The sequence below is a fragment of the Haliaeetus leucocephalus genome, unplaced genomic scaffold (genome assembly GCF_000737465.1).
Source record: "Haliaeetus leucocephalus isolate CR32 unplaced genomic scaffold, Haliaeetus_leucocephalus-4.0 Scaffold13, whole genome shotgun sequence".
NCBI lineage: Eukaryota > Metazoa > Chordata > Aves > Accipitriformes > Accipitridae > Haliaeetus > Haliaeetus leucocephalus.
The window spans coordinates 1,856,356-1,875,881 of record NW_010972449.1 but is presented as its reverse complement, the minus strand read 5'-3'; the positions used below and the strand labels follow the sequence as shown (position 1 = coordinate 1,875,881).

General features: G+C 37.6%; 1 protein-coding gene across 1 annotated transcript in view; it reads right to left on the bottom strand.

Annotated features, from left to right (window-relative positions):
* Window positions 1-485: 485 nt before the first annotated feature.
* CCDC60 (coiled-coil domain containing 60) overlaps window positions 486-19,526 on the bottom strand; it is a 63,992-nt gene continuing 44,951 nt past the window's right edge. The window contains exons 5-13 of the mRNA XM_010575641.1: window positions 17,388-17,510; window positions 16,364-16,468; window positions 14,587-14,677; window positions 12,502-12,730; window positions 7,697-7,787; window positions 6,373-6,495; window positions 4,845-4,976; window positions 2,035-2,224; window positions 486-584 (exon numbers count right to left, since the gene is read on the bottom strand). Coding sequence (XP_010573943.1) covers window positions 486-584; window positions 2,035-2,224; window positions 4,845-4,976; window positions 6,373-6,495; window positions 7,697-7,787; window positions 12,502-12,730; window positions 14,587-14,677; window positions 16,364-16,468; window positions 17,388-17,510 — 1,183 coding nt within the window. The remainder of the gene's footprint in view (window positions 585-2,034; window positions 2,225-4,844; window positions 4,977-6,372; window positions 6,496-7,696; window positions 7,788-12,501; window positions 12,731-14,586; window positions 14,678-16,363; window positions 16,469-17,387; window positions 17,511-19,526) is intronic.

The window sequence follows — 19,526 nt, the reverse complement described above, 5'->3', positions numbered from 1 at the left end:
AATGCAAAAAAAAAAATTGCCTTAAAGCTTACAACTACCCTGTGCTTGGGGTATTTTTTATAAAGGAGAGCTAAAATGAAGAGCAAAGAGAGACAATGTCATTTAGATATGGAAATCAGTATATCCATACTGAGCAGATGGCTTGTTATACTATAGGTATTGTTAGAGGAATGTCTGAAGAAATGACCCGACCTGTCATCAGAAACTCAGTCTTCATTCTACATGGTTAGATGAGATTGAAACTTGATGGTCTCTCCAAGACATCATACAGGAAGGAGCAACAGTATTTAGCTTTTATTTTCTGTGGCTGACTACAGCCAGCAGAGCACTGTAGAGGGACACATTTCATTTGTGCAAGAGTGGTCAGTGGGACTTCCTGAAGTCAGCTCCCCTTCCCTAGTCTTCCTTGAGGCAGATCTCAACAGGCAGTAGTTTTCTTCTTGAACACAGTTGTAGCTGGAAAACCATCTCATCTGGCTGTTCGATTAAAAGGTGGAGGACTGTGCACTGAAGAGGGCTACTCTTGTCTGAAACCACTCACTGAAATCGTCTTCTGGCATCTGCACAATACTTTCACGTACAAACTGAAACAGAAAAAGGTTCTTTCCTGAGCTTTTGATTTATGTGTAAGAGAGAGATAACGTGGGAAAATTTGACCATTGTGACAACAGAACAAATGTAATAGCTTTTGCAAACAGTTAGTACAGTGCTTTTTATCACCAGAACATTTTTAATGCAACTTTCAGAGCAGCTGAATATGCTCTAAAATGAATTAAAAGGAAAACTTGACAATCTTTATTGCAATTTATATCCTGAATCCTTCTAAGTCAAGTCTTTGTGTTTTAAACTTGCAGCTGTCTTCTACCTACCATTGCAGTACATACATTAAAGCAACTTGAAGTTAAATAAGAACTTCATCTGGAATCTCTGTCAGTATCAGCCAGGTCATATTCAATGATGCACTTCTTCCTCCTAAAATGTGACAGTTTCCTTTATCTATTCATCAGAAGGAGCACCAAGGTCCTTCTTCCTCTGTGGCTATTTTTTGAAAGATGTATAAATAAATAGATAGGAGATTCAGCTGTGCTCACATGTTTTTCTCCATTACTACTGCACAAATATGAGGGAACAAAATGCAAAGGGAGCAGAATGGAAACAGCAAAGAAATACATCTAAACCCAGCAAGCAACAGAGACATATATTGAACATTAAGACAAGGCTGCCCCTCTGGTTATGACTATGCAAATTAGTGCACAAGACAAAATGGCTATTTTTATAAGACATCAAGAAAGTACAGGTTGTCTGACCTTGACACGTTGGGTGCTAAACCTCTACCTTTGTAAGGCATGGTAACACTCAGTATGTGTAAGATGCACAGTAACCTGCTGCCTCTCAGAGATTTCTGTAGGTCTTGCAGATTAGGGCAAATAACTGTCATGAGAATAAAAACCACAAGGTGGCACCATTGCCATTTTTTCTAAGTTAGTTACCTGGTTAGACTACATAGTGGTATAGATTCTAAATGTATTCTCTTCCCTTTCTTGTGTCCTTCCTCTTCTGCCAATTGCTTCTAGAACTACAAGAGTTGAGCCCAACTTAAGAACTTGAGAAGCAGGTGTTAATGTTGCTAAAGCAAAACAAAGATATCTGCAGAGTTCCTGGATCAGTGATGTAACATTACTTGAATAGCTCATGGATGTAACTACTGGGAATGACGGGTCTTTTCAGGGCACAAATTAATGTTTCTCTTCAAGTGTCCTAACAATTTATGACAGATGTCACTATCACTGTGATGGTAAATAAATCAACAATGACATAATAATAAAATGATACTGATTAATAATCCAATGCTTGTCATAATATCTTTCTTCTGAGGCGTTCAAAGTGCCTTGTGAAAGGTGAATAGTAGCATCTTCATTTAGTGAGATCCTAAATGATTTCATCTGGTAACTTTCCGTTGCATGAATTTCACCCATAGGTGCCTGCTCTCCCCGCCCTCATCACACAGAGAATCAAGAACTGGACTCATCTCACCTCCACAGCTGCAGCAATTTCTGGAGAACACAGCTCCCACACCTGCAGATCAGCCAGAGCCTTAAGAAAGGTGTCTGGATGAATTTTCAGGTCAGGAGTCTTGCCATATTTTTCTAGTTTCTTTAAGATTTTCTGTACATAATGGTCACTCTTCACAGACTCTGGGAGTCTGGCAAGCAATACAGGAAACCTTTTAGCAGAAAGAAGAACAGCAATAAAAGAGAAGCCATGGGAACAAATGCATATCTGATTAATAACTCTGGGTCTGCCTGGCATTTCTCCCACTTCACCACCTCCGTAACTTCCATGGAAAAATGGTTCTTTGGGGACTGCAATACCCGGTGTAATTCCGAGTGAATAATGTGAAAGAGCTTTACTTTATTGGACTTGTGCACCAATTCCCTTTGCAGAGCATTGAAATAGATGCTTCTTCATTGTTCATTTAAATTTTGGATGACAGACTTGGGTATGAGAGGAAATAATAAAATCCTAACAAATATTTCCATTTTACTACATATTTGTCCTCTTCATCTTTTCTGTATTTATTTTGTTTAGCCTCTACAGATTTTCCGGTGCAGTCAGTGCCTGATCTGAAACACTTTCTGATTCTCTTTACTATCCCTTTTCCCTGGGCTATCATCATTTTTCTCTCTCTATGTGCTGACATAAATCTCACTGATGTAAGTGCACTGTAACATGCAGTCTTTACCATCTCACTCTGAATATAGAGATACAGAAGGAGAATTACACATTACAATAAAAATAAAACTCTTGTGAAAAGCCTGCCTTTTTTTTTTAATGTTCTGTATAAATTCTGCAGTGCTGCTGTGACAGTCCTGGAGACTGATGTTCCAAACCTTTCTAGACTGTGCATGACTGGGGTGTGCTGTGGCTTTCATTGCAAAGGGCTGAGGATTTGGCAACACATCAGCAGGAAGTGCTGCCTCCCTCTGGTTTAGGACACATGTTACTGGGACAGCAGGAGAGGGTTGAGGAATTTCCTCCTTAAACCAGTGAAAAAGGAAACATGTAGGTTCTTGCCTTCACTAGGGCCAGTTCTACACTCAGTAGTACACTGCTGGTATGGGTATGGCTATATAGCCAACTCCTTATTAGCACTGGCTAGATTACCCAGGTTACCGTAATCACGTCACACACAAGCCTTTTATAACCCATCCATGCATTAAGTTATTTTATTTGAGAAAGGAAACTATGTTTAGCGTACTCTTACATTGCACTGTTCATATTTTATATATTTTTTTTTTTTTCACACCTCGAGAGAGATAAGACAACTACGCTGACAGCATATACTAGGAAAGCGTTCCTACTGTGATTCCGCTTTTTTGGCAAGGCAGCGTTTGCAAGAGTATGGGAGAAAACAGCACTATTGTAAATTAAAGAAGTGGCACGGTGAAAGCAATTTCTCTGCCATGACTCGTGTCTCCACAAGGGGGTTGACCAGCCTTGTCAGAGATCTCACTCTTCATACCCCTCATGGATAGCACTTTGCAGAACAGGCCTGGCATAGAAAGCAGTACTCGACTAACTACGCTGGCACAGTCAAAGCAAGATAGCCTCCTCACTATGGAAGCACGATATTCATATGAATGAACAGCAGACTTGTAGTACTATTCTTGCATAGGAGGAAAAGTAAAAAGCTATATTGGTATAGTCTCCTTTATACTCGGGGAGCTTTGCCCAAATTAAGGCTTTTTCTAGAGGAACAATAAGTATAAAAGCAAACCCACATCCACTCCAGTTTCAGGGCTTATTTACATGCCTGATATTAAATTTGGGGGACAGCTGGAACATATATGTTTGACAATTAAAACCAGAGTTCTGCTAGATAGGTCAAGACTAGGTTTATTCATTAATGCATGACTGATGTGCTCCTGATATGTCCTGGGCCACCTGCATTTTGGACCTCAAGATTAGAAATGGACTTTTCATTATCTCAAATTATGAAGGACAGAAGGCTTACTAGCAAGGAGAGCAAAAGAGGGCAGGCTGAAAAAAAAACCCCATTCCATGCAGCATGCATAGTCTGTAATCCCATGTCCAAGGAGTTCTCATGGACAGGGCAGTAGGGAACATGCTGTGAGGTTGCTGAGGTATTCTGGTAGGCTATTTCTAGTGTGTATCTGGAAGCTGATCACTGGATACAGCTAATATCTTTTCAAACATAAACCACTAGTAATTTGCAGAATTGCTCTGCTGGGAAGCATTTAGGTGATTACTCTACTTGCCATTTTAAGTGTTGCAGTATTAGCCATATGCAGTTCAAACATTGGCAGCGAAATATTTTTCTTTTTAACATGGATGAACAGCTAGAGTCAAAGTCTCCTTTGCCATCAGTTTTAGTACTGTGAATATTCAGTTCAGTAAGAAGTTGTGACTAACCGATGCACATTTATATAACTTCTCTCATCTTCAGGGTACAGTGTGTTTTACATACTTCCTGGTAGAAGAAGTCTCCTATAAAGCTGCACGCTGGGGAGGGTGTGAGAATGCAAGGACTGAGTGCTTTTTGCTGAATATCACTGGAAAGGAACTCTTCGTTATCCCCTTTCTTACCATTTCCAATTAACCTATTTACTGAGCAGGCTGAGATCTGCTCCTAGAGATCATATCTGTATTTTTGTTGCTACCAGTTTGAAAAGCCTGCATTTCCAGCAACTGATTCAATGGTTTCTAGTGATACTTTGCTTTGAGAAGGTAAAAAAGAATAGAAAAAAAGCTTTTTGTACTAAAGACAGAACTCTGGGACCCTGACCATCTCATCTGAAATGAGGGTTTCTGTGCCCCCTTACCAGTTTGGTCCACCTTCATCATGTTCTCTTTCAGCTCTCATGCCCAGCTGTCTTATTCTTTCCATGTCTCTTCTGAAATACTTCAATTGTTTCAAAGCCTGGTATTTTTGACAACATCGCTCTTCCTGCCTCCTACAAAAAAACCTTAAAAGTTACAGCTGTGTTTTAAACATTACCATACTTCTGCATAGTTAACTGGGAGGATACTAAGGAAGGCAGAAAACAATCAATGTGAAGAACACATTGTATGTTCAATCTGTGGACACTAATAACAATTTTTGCTTTTGCAGTTTTCTGTATACATTCATATTTCTACAAACATATTAAAAAGTGTTTACGTTTTATATCAAGTCTAGGCTGTAGGTAAGAAACAAATTTCAGAATCAAAACATTTAAACTGAAATTCAACCACCACTTTCTATCAGGTATCCACTGCTTAAAAACAAACAGAATTCTGTATAGTGATTTAGGATAAAATATTATTTAAAATACAACAGAAGAGATGTGGAATAGAGTGACCTGAGCTAGAATTTTGACACAGAGATTGGGCTCATGTATGCATTCCTACAAAAAGTACTACTGTGTTATAGCAAAAATTAACATCTGCTTTACTTTCCAGTAAATTACTTATACTATATCCTGCCAAACTGAGGTTTCATCTCCAAATGCTGATCAAACAGAATATGCTTGAGTGGCTGTATGGAGAATGGTAAGATAGCTGCAAGTAGTAAGTTTCCATCTGACTAGTCCTTCCATACTGCAGGATGCTGGAATGATTAGCTCCTTATGCAGTCACAGCAGCTGTTCAGGGAAGAAAACAAGAACCCTGCTCCAGATAAAGAAAGCTCTGAGGACAAAAAAAAAATATAAAAAAATCTAAGTACAAAATGGAATAGAAGAATGGAAAGAAGAAGGAAGTGAGAGGGGGAAAAAAAACTGTGTCTGTAACACCCTTCAGAACAGCAATATTGAGAAGGATCTTGGGTCTGATGCTTAGTGAGACAAAAGAATTTGCACAAACATCACAGATGAATGTTTCTAGGTGAAAGGAAAAGGATGACAGGCTTCAGCTGGTCAACAAGGTAGAAATGTCACTGATCTGGGAAAAGGCCTTGAGAGAGGACATTGCAACTGTTACTATGAGAAGAATCAAAATAAAGTTGAAGAACAATACAGTGATCTCTGAACTGAAAACACAAGACATCCATATAGATTGTATGTGGACTGAATTTATTATTCTGTCTGTGGTGAAAAGGACTATGATGTCCAAAGTAAGTATATCCAATGTTTTTAGCAAAACTATTTCCAGAAAAGTCATTCAGAAATATCCCAAAACACTGCTCTAAATATTTAACCTGTAAAATATTTTTTGTACAGTCATAAAACTTTCTATGATAACCCCTATATTCTTATTTTAATGCCAATCAATATAAATGCATCTTTAAAAGGCCTGAAAACAAGTCCTAAATCTGGTCAGAAGCAAGGTGTGTAGTGTTTTAAGAATATACAGAAAACAGTCTCTTCCTACCTCTCAAGGCTCACTAGGGTATTATGTAAACCACAAGCTGCTTCTTCACGTACTGCTGTGAACTTTTGCCTCATATCGGCACACAAGTTAGATTTGCTTTTAATGAAAGAGCTGATATGGCAGCTGCAATTAAAACACAGAAAACTGGAATTAACATCTTGTGGTAAGCACCTATGTTGCTCAGAACACACAGTGATGTGAGCCCACATAAATTTTGAGATTTCCTTATTCTCAGTAAAAATCCAAATTTAATAGCATTTACAGTTTTTTTTTTCAATTCATCAAATTGATGAAAGAATTTGATTAATTAAAAAAAATTGTAAATAATATTAAGTTTGTATTTTTACTGGTTTTTCAGTCACATCCTTCCAGGAAAGTGCCTTTGCATTGCATTGAAATGTACTAAACGTGCTGCAAGGTTTCACTGGCCTGCTCTGGTCTCATGTAATAAAATGTTCTCTGACGTTTACATGCCAAATGCTTTTCACACATAGAGCTGAGTTTATACAGCATATAGCGTGCTTCAAAATCAGATTTGTACCCTTACCTCTGCCTTCTGGGCCTCTGTTTCCTTGGTATTATACTCTCTTGGTCCTTAGTGAATGGCACGTTTACTCTGTATTTCTTCTGAGCCACTGGCGGCAACAAACTGTAAGACACAACAAGGTTTTAAACAGTGTGCAGTATGCCTTCTCCAGAATGTGAAATATTCTACAGGTGCTGATAAAACGTTCTTAATATTACAGACTCACTGGTATAAATTTATTTCTCTTGACCTCAACTCAAGGGAAGAAATGTCTCGCAAAGTCTAGTTGTAAGAATGGTTTGTCATGTTGATCTTATAGCTGTGGAAACCACTACAGAACTGAGTAATGATGGAACACATCTAATGTAAGCTTAGGTGGAAATGTTATAGAGATACTACTGAAAAACCCAATGGTAGAAACAGAAACAATTCTACTGGAATAGGATAGACCATCGCCTTTTCTACAAAGCTGCTGGAGCATAAGATCTCTTACGTTTGCAAAGGCAAGATTCATGGGTATTTTCCATAAAAACCACACCACTTGCACAGCAGTAAAATGGGCTATTCTGCCACCCAGCCAAAAAATGTAAATGTCATCTGAATTCACCGAATGCTGAATTCAGTTGTTCGGGGGAAGGGAAGGAGGGAAGGAGAGGGTGCGAAGAGAGCAAGAGAGGGCGCGAAGAGAGCAAGAGAGGGCGCGAAAGAGCACCAAAGAGCAGGAAAGAAAAAAAAGCATCAGCTCTGTCCTGATGAGTTGCTTCTCCTAGTCATTCAGAAACCCATCAGGTAACATACCGCTGCAGTCCTATCTTCTTAACCATATCTTCTTGTTTATGGACATCTTTTGACACCTCTTCATGTGTTATTTGGATGACTTTCTGTAGGGCTGATAAAAAAAGTTCTGTAGAAACATGCCAACTCAATAGTACATTCCTCTGTTCCTTGCAGAGAGGATGCCATATATGCTGGCCTGAATGAGACATCCTAAAGAAACCTGCTATTTAGTATTTCTAAAAATTTAAGTTTCTTCAAAAAAGCACAGCTTTTTAAAGAGGTTTCAAGATAGGTACCCAAATACGAATGCACGCAATTCATTAACCACTTTTGAAACACATAAGCTTTGTTCTTTCAGCTATGAAAAAAAACCCCAACCCATCAAGTAGAAGGTACTAAATATCTTTTACATTTGATGCTTATAAAAATAGTGTATTAGAAAAACAGGTAGACTTGAACAAACTATGCAGAAAGTCTATTTTCAGTTCCGTACTGTGCTGTTAGCATTCTACTGGCATAACTGTCAAGTATTCTGAATTTTGCCGTTGTTCTTTTAAATGTCATATGGAATTTAATACATTTAACATCAACAGGTATCTAATTACCTCTCTGTGTCTCCTTATCAGCATCCACTAAAACTTAAGACACGTCCTCAAGTAGCCCTTCATTGGCTATAATTTCCAGATTGTCCATCTTTGAGCAGATCTCTCTCACTAATAACGCTCTTTACGCTTTCTGCATTCCACTGTAATGTGAATGCTTATATTCTCCTCTACCTTGAATACCTGGAAAGCCAATTTAACTCACTGTTTTCCTTCAAATTGACATCTTTGTTTTCCTTCCCACTGCTGTTTCATTCCTGCTTTGATGCCAAACCCCTGGAGAGACACTGAGATGGCCATCTTCTCTGCATTATTCTTTCCACTCACTCATGCAGTAAAACAACTGTCACACTTGTTATTAAAAATCCCAGTGTTAGCTGTCAAATTCTAAGTCATCATCTGAGGCTCTCAATATGTCCTACATGGTAATAAGTGACATTTTACTGAGCACTCAACACCTTGAAGTTGTAATCCCCAAATTCAAAAGGTTCTTTTCCTACATTTTTGTTAAGCACCACATATAGTATAATAGAAAGTGACTGCTGAATGCTGACTGTGTTAAATAGCAGCACAAACTATTTCTACTTGTTAAAAGTACAGATTTGAATATTATACTGTGAATGTATAAATGTAAGACACAGATGGAACAAGTTGCTGGGCACCAGCTAATGGGCTAAAATTTTAAGAACCATGCTTATAATGACGATCCTCTATTAGCTGTGGCCAGGTGAGTTTCAAGAGTGCCAAGGTCCCAGTAAGAAACTCCTAAGTTCTAGCAGTGACTGGTTCTAATGATGGCTCCACTGTGACACATACTAGTCTCAAAGTATAAGCCTGTAAGATGCTGGCTACGCCACTGGACCTTATAGAGCTCTAGAGCTGAGGAGCAGTTTGAATACAAAGGCTGACTCCCACAGGGTCTGGGAACCTGACATCAATATAGGCAGGGAGCCTCTGCTCAAACTGAGCTAAGGCTGCATACAAATCTCATCTGTTCTTGGCATGCAGTGTCAGAACTCTTCTTAGAAGAACCCAGGCCTTTCTATTTATGGTTACCATTTGGGCAGATTGAGTAGCTGGATATCTGAAACCATCTACTGTGCAGATAATGGTGCCTTGGGGGAAGAGGGCTATACTAAGCCATGGCTGCATTTGATGTTTTCTCCAAGATCAGTTGAGTTGTCCAAAGCCAGTCCTGAAAGCAGTCCTGTTGGCAGATTTTGGAGGGAGATGACAGGAAGCAAACCAGGGCTAATACCACAAAGATACAGCTCCTCTTTTTGGTTGATCAACAGAAACAGAGGGCACAATACCTCTCTGCCTTCCATTTTGTAGCATTAGAACCTGTTCTAATTCTCCATCTTGGAGAAGCTGGGAAAACAAATACTCAAGCCTGTCCATATTCATAATATTTTTGAGATACTAACCTCCATAGCTATAAGCTAGTCAGACATTAATTAGAGAAGAGAAAAACAGCAAAGAAGAAAGTAGTAATTTCACCTGGCCTTGATTTCTATGTCTTAGTTAATCATCTGTGAAATGGGGTACTAATATTTACCTGCTTTGCAGGGATCTCACCATGATAAATCAATTGACAAGACATTGATTAATCCCAAAGAAAAGCCCCAAATCCAGGTATAAGTTTTATAATGAAGATCCTTTGCACAAGTATAGTACCTCCTCTTTTAAAAGTATGTATTTGACTGAGAATTCAAAGCTAAGCTGATGGCCAGAAAGCTTTGAGCACAAAATCCAGTTAGTGTTTAATCTCTTAGATACAGGTCTCACATTTTACTTCTCCGTGTGAAGAAAATGTATGTCATTTGACCTGATCTGCATACATACATTCTTCATTACACAGTAATCAGAAAAAATTAGGCTCAGATTTAGTACATTTAGATCACATACTCTCTGTCTGCACAAAGAAAGGTTGGGTTTTTTTAAGTGTGGTGGAGGAAGCAAGCTTAGAACACTAATCTGCTTTGTAAAACCTTTGACTGATTAGGTGGCGACTGAATGATAAATGAGACTACCTCAGCAGTGACCTGTTGTTATACCACAGCTGCAAGGACTGCAGCTTCCACATTTTCCTTGTCAACATGATGTAACATTTAAACTTTTGGACTAATACAGGTTCTCATTCAGCCAACAGCATGGAAAAATCAAGTTGGTATAAGCAGACATTCTACAGCAGCAGTCCCCAAACAACAGCATCTAAATTATAGTTGGACAAAAGGCTTTATATCAAGTTATGAATTCTTTCTTAAAAGAAATCTTTCTTTAAGAGTCACACTCAGCTGTATCTACTGATTAGCTGCCTAGTACAGAATCTCTTTCCCACTTCTAAAATATATTTATATGCTTTCATGTGGGTTAGGGTTGTATGTGCTCTCAAAATTATGTCTGTATGAGTTACATGAAGCTTTGTGAATTTGGGGTGTAAGGCTACAGAGCAGCTGTACTTGTAATCCATTTCTGATTTGTCCATGAAGCATCCTATAATCAGAATCCTGGATTAAACATGATTCTAGCAGCTTCAGAATTCATTATCATCCAACCTTTGTTACAGAGCTGACCTGCAGAAATTAACTTCCCATATTTTTTAGAGCTAGGAACGTAATCCTTGAGAGGACCAGACTGGTAACTCAGGCCAGTCCCCTGAAATCGCAGGCAATCGTGTGATAGACATTGTTCCAAAGGGTACACTGAACATCCTTCCCCTACATCACATATACTGCAAGATATTTCTTTATGTCCTACAGCAAATGGAGGCTCCCAGCTATTACAGCTCTCAAGATTATTTTCAAATCTCATCTCACCCACAAACCAATTGTTCACCTATATCTGTAAACAAATTGCTTGAAATCATAGCTTTGAATTCTCCACTACTCCCATTCATGTCATAGAAGGGCCATTCAGCCGTGCTCCGTGACATGGACAGCAGCAGCTGCGTAGGTAGTATATGGTATTAGTGCAAGCTTCCTGATATATCCACCCAGCTTCTGGAAGTCTGAATCTAAAGGTCTTTCAGACACAGAGAATGTGTCCATTCCTTTACATTTAAGAGCAATTAATTGTTTTTTCTTCTATTCAGTTAAATTGTTTTTGGACTTGAATATACTTCCAGATATATACTGTAGCAATGAATTCCTAAGTTTAATCATGCATGAAAACACTTCCCATTGCTTTAAATTACCTGCCAGGTAATTTAATTTGGTGTGCCATAAATCTGGTGTCAAGGGAACTTGTGAATAACCACTCTAATCACTTCTTTCCATGCACTTCGTGATGTTACAGAGATCTGTCATAACCTTGTATTCAGACATTTATTTTCTGCACTGAAGAGCCCTAGTCTATTTAATTGGTTCTCATCTGGAAGTTATTCGGTGTCTCTAACATACCTCACCATGTTTTTTCCATCAAACTTTACTACTTCTGATACTAGCCTGTCTGAATTGGAAGGACCAGAACTGAAGAAGCACATAGATGTATTTTTGCACAACATGTTTTCTTCTTTGTCTTCCACTTCATTCTTAGGGTTCTTCTTGCCTTTTTGATAGCTACTGAACATTCACAGAACTATCCCAAATGACTCTAAGAGCTCCTTACTGAGTGGTAATTTAGAGTCTAGCAAAGCATGATGTCAGCCTAATAATGATAATATAAATATCAATTAAAAGCTAATTAGCGGTACTAAATGCTAACGTGGTTTTCTGGTCCAGCTTTACTTAGAAGGAAGGGAAAAGACAATTACCTAGCTTTGTACTGAAATGCATTGCAGAGCTAACAGATAAACTATTCTGTCACATTTATCAAGCGCAAGTAATCACTGATGGATGAGTAGGAGGAATACAGGGTAAGAAACCCCCAAGTTAAACAGAACCCCCTAAGTTAGACAGATACATATTCAGTAGATCAGTTGGTTATGGCAGAGAACAGTTTCACTGTTTTCACCGCCTGTTGGACCTTACAGATGTGGATGACAGTCTGATTATACAATTGCTGTAACTGAATATTAATTAAAAATCTTACTTAATATTCACTTGGGATTATATTGTCTTTAAATCTATTTGCTAATGGGGAGGGCACAGAGAGACTTGTACGAAGTTCCATATGCCTGAAGAGAAATACACTGGTACATCTAGCAGTGTCTTTGACATAGGTTCTCCCTAGTAACACTGAAAGCAAATCCATTTGATATTGCAGTCAAGAAAAGTAACTTACAGGGGAAAAGAGGTTGTTGTTCTTTAGCTTGTGCTGACTCACTCATAACATCACATGAGGCTATATTAATCTTGACATTGTCTTCAGAGCAAAGTACAGTGGAAGTTTCGCTGCCACGAGGGGTTTGACTACGGGGAGATGACTGACTGCTAAGCTGAGAGATACCTGGCGTAGACATCTTGTTTATCTTCCTGCTAAGTAGACTGTATTGTGCTTTCCAGGTGCATTTCTGTACATAGAGAAAAAACAAATAGGAAGGAGGGTTTTCTATAGCAACTTGACAAGAAAGAATCATATTCCTGTTACTAATTCTAATATTAGATCTTTCTGATCCGCCTGTAACCTCACAGATTTTTCTCCAGTGATTTCAAACAAGCTAGTGATTTTTTGTGTACAATCTCCTTCATTTTGTTATCTTTCTTCAATACTCCTCTGCTCTAGCATTAATGCCAACAGATTAAGCTAATTTGTAAACGACTAACACTGCAGCTGAGAGAGGGTTGGTAATAGAGCAACCTTCTCATACAGGGAAGAATAGGTCACAGTGATTTGATGACTGTTCAGGTCTCCTCCCAACGCCCAATAACATAGCAAATGAATTTCCTGTGTCAGGAATGTAAAACTGAAGTCTGAAAGCAGACTGAATTCTACAGGCTTGATAATCAGAACAATATGTATTATAAAGCAAGAGCCCGTGAAGGAACCCAATATTTTCACTAGAAGTTTCATATCAAATATGAAAAGCAATCTTCAAGTAATATTAGCATAAATGACAAAGGAAATTATCATTAATTCAGGGAGGAAAAAACCTAAAAGTCTCAGCAATGCAAATGGTAAAAGAAACATCAAGACTGACATGCACTTTAGTTTCTCCTGCTCATGTTCATTTGGACATGACTTTAGAGAACTGGTAAGACTGTATGGAAAAAATCAGAAAGCCTCTTATTTAGAAACAACTCTGGTTTTTATGTGACTTGCTGACTTTTTCCTCTCTGTTCGCTAACAGCAGGAAGAATATTTGTATAAACCCACAATCTTTGTCTTTTAAGTTTCACAACTTTTGATGCTTATTCCCCAACAGAAATAATTATCTTCTGTTGAATCATTTTAATTATTATGTTGCATGGGTAAAAGCTGCAGGTGTTGACAAATAACAAGAACAAATAGCCTACATATGTAACAACAGCCCATATTTCTAAGAGTGCCTCACCTGGGGTTCTAAAAGCACTTTACAAAACGTTTTAAATTTAGCCTTCTAGGGGGCAAAGCAAGGCACTAAAAGTTTAAGCAAACTGTTGAAGATCACAATGTAAGATGTGCTACGGAGTGAGAAACCCCTGGTTCTTTATTGAGTTCTAGTTATAAACATCACTCATTCCCCCTTAATTTTCTTCCAGTCACTTCAGCAGTTTCAAAAATAAAAGTCTTTCTCTGGTTTCAGAATGATAGTAGAACAGTTACCAAGTGTTACAGATAGTTTTATAGTATTTAATTTCCTCTCGGGTATTAACTTTATTTTTCTTTTAAAAGGCTTTCATCTGAATTGCTTGTTTTTTCTTTTCCTTGGCTTTGCTTTGAATGTGGCAAGTGAATCCTGCTTTCTTTAAAGGCCTCAACATTTGGCATTTGTTTCCAAATTTAGCTTTAAATTCTGTGTAAAGAGGCAACCAAACAAATCATGACTAGAACTTACTAGAATAAGGCCTCCAGGATACCAGTCTGAAATCCCCATTTGACTGAAAATGACCTATTTGTGTGAATAGGTACCGCTACATGATTCTGGGTCATAAAAAAGGGGCGCAAATGCAAACAAGAGTCTAGTTATGTTTTAGCTGAATATTTAATTCTTTCCACATCAGTACTTATCACTAAGACCAAGCCACAGTTTCAGTCAGCTACATATTGCTCTTCCTATTACCCAGCATCAGATTGTTATTCTTCAAAACCTAGAGACAGTCTTACCAGCTCTTGCAGTCACAAGATCCATAGCATAAAATGTGATATCATGGAGTTCAATTAAGCAACAAAACAAATGCTTGGAAAGTTGGATTAGGTCCCAAAGAAAGAAATTAACAATGAAGTTACCTTTGTGTTTGTAATAAAGAGCTCCCACATGTATGTTGCTAACTTTTCCTCTTCAATTTCTTTTATTGTTTTTTTACAGCCACCAGGGTGCCTAAGTGAAAACAATTTAATTAGTTTTCCATTTGGAGAGTCTTGCTTTTATTATAAGTTCTTTTAAGAAATGCAATAAATGGAGAGTGAATAGTGGCTGACCACTACTATGACGTATATCTTTGATTATAAGAAATGGAAAGACAATGCAAGGTGTATAAGCCATGAGTAAGTTACAGTCACAAGTGAAGAAGAACCTAAATAAAGCACAGCCATGCTACAAACTATCATGCATGTACTGGGCCAGATTAAGCTCTCAACTTCCTCTGTACAAATACTGAAGCATTTTCTCCAGTATAGCAAGATTTCATGGATAGAAATGACAGCAGGTTCATACAAGTTTGATTTTTCCATGCTATTGGCTAAATGAAGACCTATACTCATCCAAAAGTTTAAATGTTCACAGAGGTAAATGTGGAAGCTGCAGTCTTTGCAGCTGTGGTATAACAACAGGTTGCTGCTGAGGTAGTCTCATTTATCATTCAGTCCTCATCTAATCAAAGGTTTTACAAAGTGGATTAGTGTTCTAAGCTTACTTGCTTAACCACATTTAAAAAAAAAAATCTCTTTTTGTGCAGACAGAGACTATATGATCTAAAGGTAAGCCTAATTTTTCATGGTTACTGTGTAATGAAGTATGTGTGTATGAAGATCAGTTCAAATGACATTGAGGGAGAGGAGTGGTGGTTAGAGACAGCAACAGGGAGCAGGAAGAAGTATACAACAGGAGATTGCACTACTTCAGAACCTGGAAATGAATCCAGAGCTTTATGCAGTTATACTCTGCTGTCAGCCTGTACCTGTGAGACTTGCTGACAAACTGTTTCTTTTCTCCCAGTCTATTGGTTGGTCCTCACATGTAAAGGGGTGAAAAACCCATCCACAACACATGGTGGACTGATTCTCCCCTCCAATTTATCAGGCTAATTCTATACAATGCTACTCCGCCACCTCTGTTACACATAGACACAGTTTGTCTTGACTGAGAATATACAGAGTAAACAGAACAGCTTTGAAGAGCTCTGCCCTGCGAATCAGAGCATAAACTGTTACTGTTTTACTAAATACTCATGAATAATTTAAATGCATGTTATGCCAACATGATTATATTGACTAAAAATGTTGGGAACTTAAATTAATATTTACTTTTAACAGTATAAAATTTCAAAAGCAATGCATCTTTTACAAGTACCCATCACTGTCATACATAATTGATAGAATAAAACCAGCTACTAAGTATCACTTAATAGCTGGCTTTGTTCTGTAATTATAATGTATATGGAATTCCTGTTGAGTTCACTGAGATAACCCTCCAAGGGAAGGCTATGGGAATATACATACATCTATTACTACATGTATTTAATTTGCATAATTGTTAACCAAAAGAGAAAAAGGAACGAAAACCCGACTAAATTTGGCTGGGATATCTCAGTATTTTCTCCTAGTTTTGCAACTTCCAATAATAGAGAATCATGCTGTGCTACTGATTTGACTCTACAACTTCCTACTGACTGCATGGGGGCAAAGCTGATGTAAAATTTGTTTATGTTGCATGGCACAGAATTAATAACATTTCACTCAAATAGTTATTACTTGAAAGAAGAGAAACAACACCACATAAAGGACAAAAGATCCCAAACATTCGCAAACTCCTCATTCCATTTACTATCATGCATTATGCACATACATTGGATTCCAACAAGTTAATATGGAATGCATCGAACTGTTGGATTCAAGAGTCAAAGCTTCCAAAAGCCAGTGTATGGCACACAGTTGTCGGAAAAGATGTTCACTGCAAAGAGGAGAAACAAGTGTGTTATACTGTAGAGTCAGGGAAACAAACTGGCATCATGTTAGCTGAAATAGATACATCTAAGCATTTCTGTAGCAGATGATTTTTTTCATTGTCCCAGTGAATTCTTGACACCTCTCAAGGTTTTTGTAATGTTAATACATAACTGAATCCTTAAAGCATATTTTTGGGTGTGGAATTTTCAACGGACTTATCTTGGTGATGTGCTCAGTGCTTTCATGCCTATGAGGATTCCGGCATTTATCCCTTTACGGTATGGATTCTACAGTAGCTTCTAAGTTTTGTATTTAAGAAAAAGCAGTGTGTGAGTTTAAAATGTTGGACCCATCTCTTTCTGAACTAAGATTCTCTTTGGCATTTTAGCTTATTCCACATGCAAATGTAAATACGTAAAGACACTTTTGGTGAGCAGTTGGATTAATGAAATTGGAACACAACAGTGTGTATTAGTGACTAATATAAAATATATAGAAGTATACATGGTACAAGTACTATCTTCTCCCTCTCTCTTTTATAGGCCTAGTTTTTTTTAACTAGGCAAATAAAATTTTAATATTGACAGCCTTTCCTTAAAATGAGCCTAATCTTGGAAGCTATACCACATAAGCAAATTTTACACAACTTAGAACTTGCCGAGTCAAGATCAGCAAGGCAAAATGATGTGTTTGTGTACATGCACACATACAAGGTTTTCAGTAACTCATTGGGATTCAATCACTTAGAGTTTAACAGTTGCTATTAGTTAAGACAGACTATTTCACCATAAACTGAATTCTCACGATACGTGTTTACCAGTTGAACAGCAGCTCTAGGTATACATGTTATGGGTCTGTGTTGCTGTGAATTTTGCTTATGTCCTACCAAGGAGGGCAGGACATAAATTTGCCTTCAAATGTACCTTTTTGCTCCAGGGGGGCTTGAAAACAAGACACTGGTATAAACAGGAGTGAAAGACCGTAAGGTCATCTTTTTTTTCTTCTTCCCTGACTTCCTCAGGTGGTTGCCTTCTGTTAGAGAGCAACTGTGGGAAAGGACAAAGATGGAAGTTAAAAAAAGGAGTATGTGAAATGAAGACAGAGCCAATAAAACTGTTTATTGTGTTGACATCACCACACTCTCTCTTCTCCTCCTTACATTTAAAAAAAGTACTTAGATGTATTTCTACATTCTTAATTACTGCATTTATTAGCATTTATTAGTATTACAAATCTGATATTTATGTTTACCAGGATATATAATTATTATTTATTTCTAATATGTTTACAGTACTTTATAAATTATAAATATGGTATTATTTGCATTAATGTATTTATACTACTACTTATTATTAGCAATTAAGCATTTCTGTGAAATCAAATTTTGGGGCAGACAAAATAGTGTGACTGGTTTGTTTGAGAAAAGATGCTGAGATACTGCTTACATTCCATTACACTTGTTTTCTGTTGCTATCATGCCAATGGAGTCAGTAGGATTATATACATGAGGCCAAAGTCTCAAGACATGCCTCAAATTCTGTTCAGTTTTTCCTGGGTTAACATATTGTGTGCACAGAAAACAATAAAGATTAAGTTGAAAAGATTCACGCCAATGAAAAAAGAGCCTTGAGTGCTGGCCAAACCAATGTAACAGAAAACTGAGCTCTTTATAGGCTGCGGGCACTGTTTCTTAGCTGCCACAAGCCTGTTTGGCCATTTACACCTGTGCAAAGTGTTTATAAAATGCTACCAAGCAAGAAAAGGAAATGTTTACAGCTGTTTTTCCCAAATGTAAATAACTACCTGCACCTGGTGTTAAACAATGGAGATTCAAGCTTAAGAAGCACAGTAAGATATTGTAGCCTTCATGTATTGATAGTATAGAGAAGATAGAAGGTCCACACAGAAAATATAACATGAACTATTGTATGCTGGATCATAAATTAGTAAAAAACTGAAATGATACTGACCATAACAAAATAGCTGAGAGGTTAACTGAGATCTGAGTGGCGGGTGAGTCTTAAAGCTTTATGCAGATTTCTTTAGCAAAGACTTCCTAGATGAATGAATGAATGATTCTGGATTAAAATTTCCTTTCTAGATCTGAAGCAGTTTGGGGATGTCAGCTTACTATTGCCTACTATAAACCAGCAAATATTTGGAACAAGGGTTGAGGAGTGTGTGCCCTAAGCATTCCATTGATACAAATTTTCTAAATCAAAGCAGCAGCTGTAAATGGTACATACAACACTGGCATGGGCATCTCAGCACTATATTTAAATATAGATCAACATATCTATTTTCTTCAGCTAATTAAGAAATGAATAAACTTACGTATTGTTTTGTCTAACAAAGGAGATGTCTAACAAAGAAGGTATCTAACAAAGACACAAGCTGGCAGGTGTTCCTGCTGTCCCAAAAGAAATTTCTTACACAAAACCTCAAGAAGTGGTGTTCTTAATTCAGATAATCTTAGACAAATTTTAACTGCAAATTTGTACTTATTAGAGATGACTGGGCACAAGAATTCCACAGACTTTGTTGTTCAAAACCACATGTCTGTCTTGTGCTTCCTCAAATCACACTTCCAATTTTGTCTTCTCTGTAGTCCTAATGAACAACAGAATGCTAGAATAGACAGTGGGACGATTATATACACATTAAAGTGTTTGACAGAGTCCATATTCCTACTAATGAGGGATAACTAAATTTACTTCTACTTTGTCTACTCTTATGATAAGAAGCTGTTATCAAGTTTCGAGTATTAATAGATTTTAAATAGTTGATAACACAATTAAATTCTACAACTTATGTAACAGTGGTAAAAAAGTCCCAGTAGAGGCTTAATATTTGCTTTTGTCTTACAGGGAAAAGAGAGGAAGGGGGGTGGGAAAAGCCTACATCCATCACTGGAATCTGTGCATATAAAATCATGCCAATAGTTTCAGCCACTGTGAAAGACTGAAACCAGACATCATTTGTTAAAAAGACATTTTGTGCCCCAGCAGTCTAACACTGCTTCAGAGCTTTTCTTATTCCATGAAGTTCCTAATTTTTGAAGT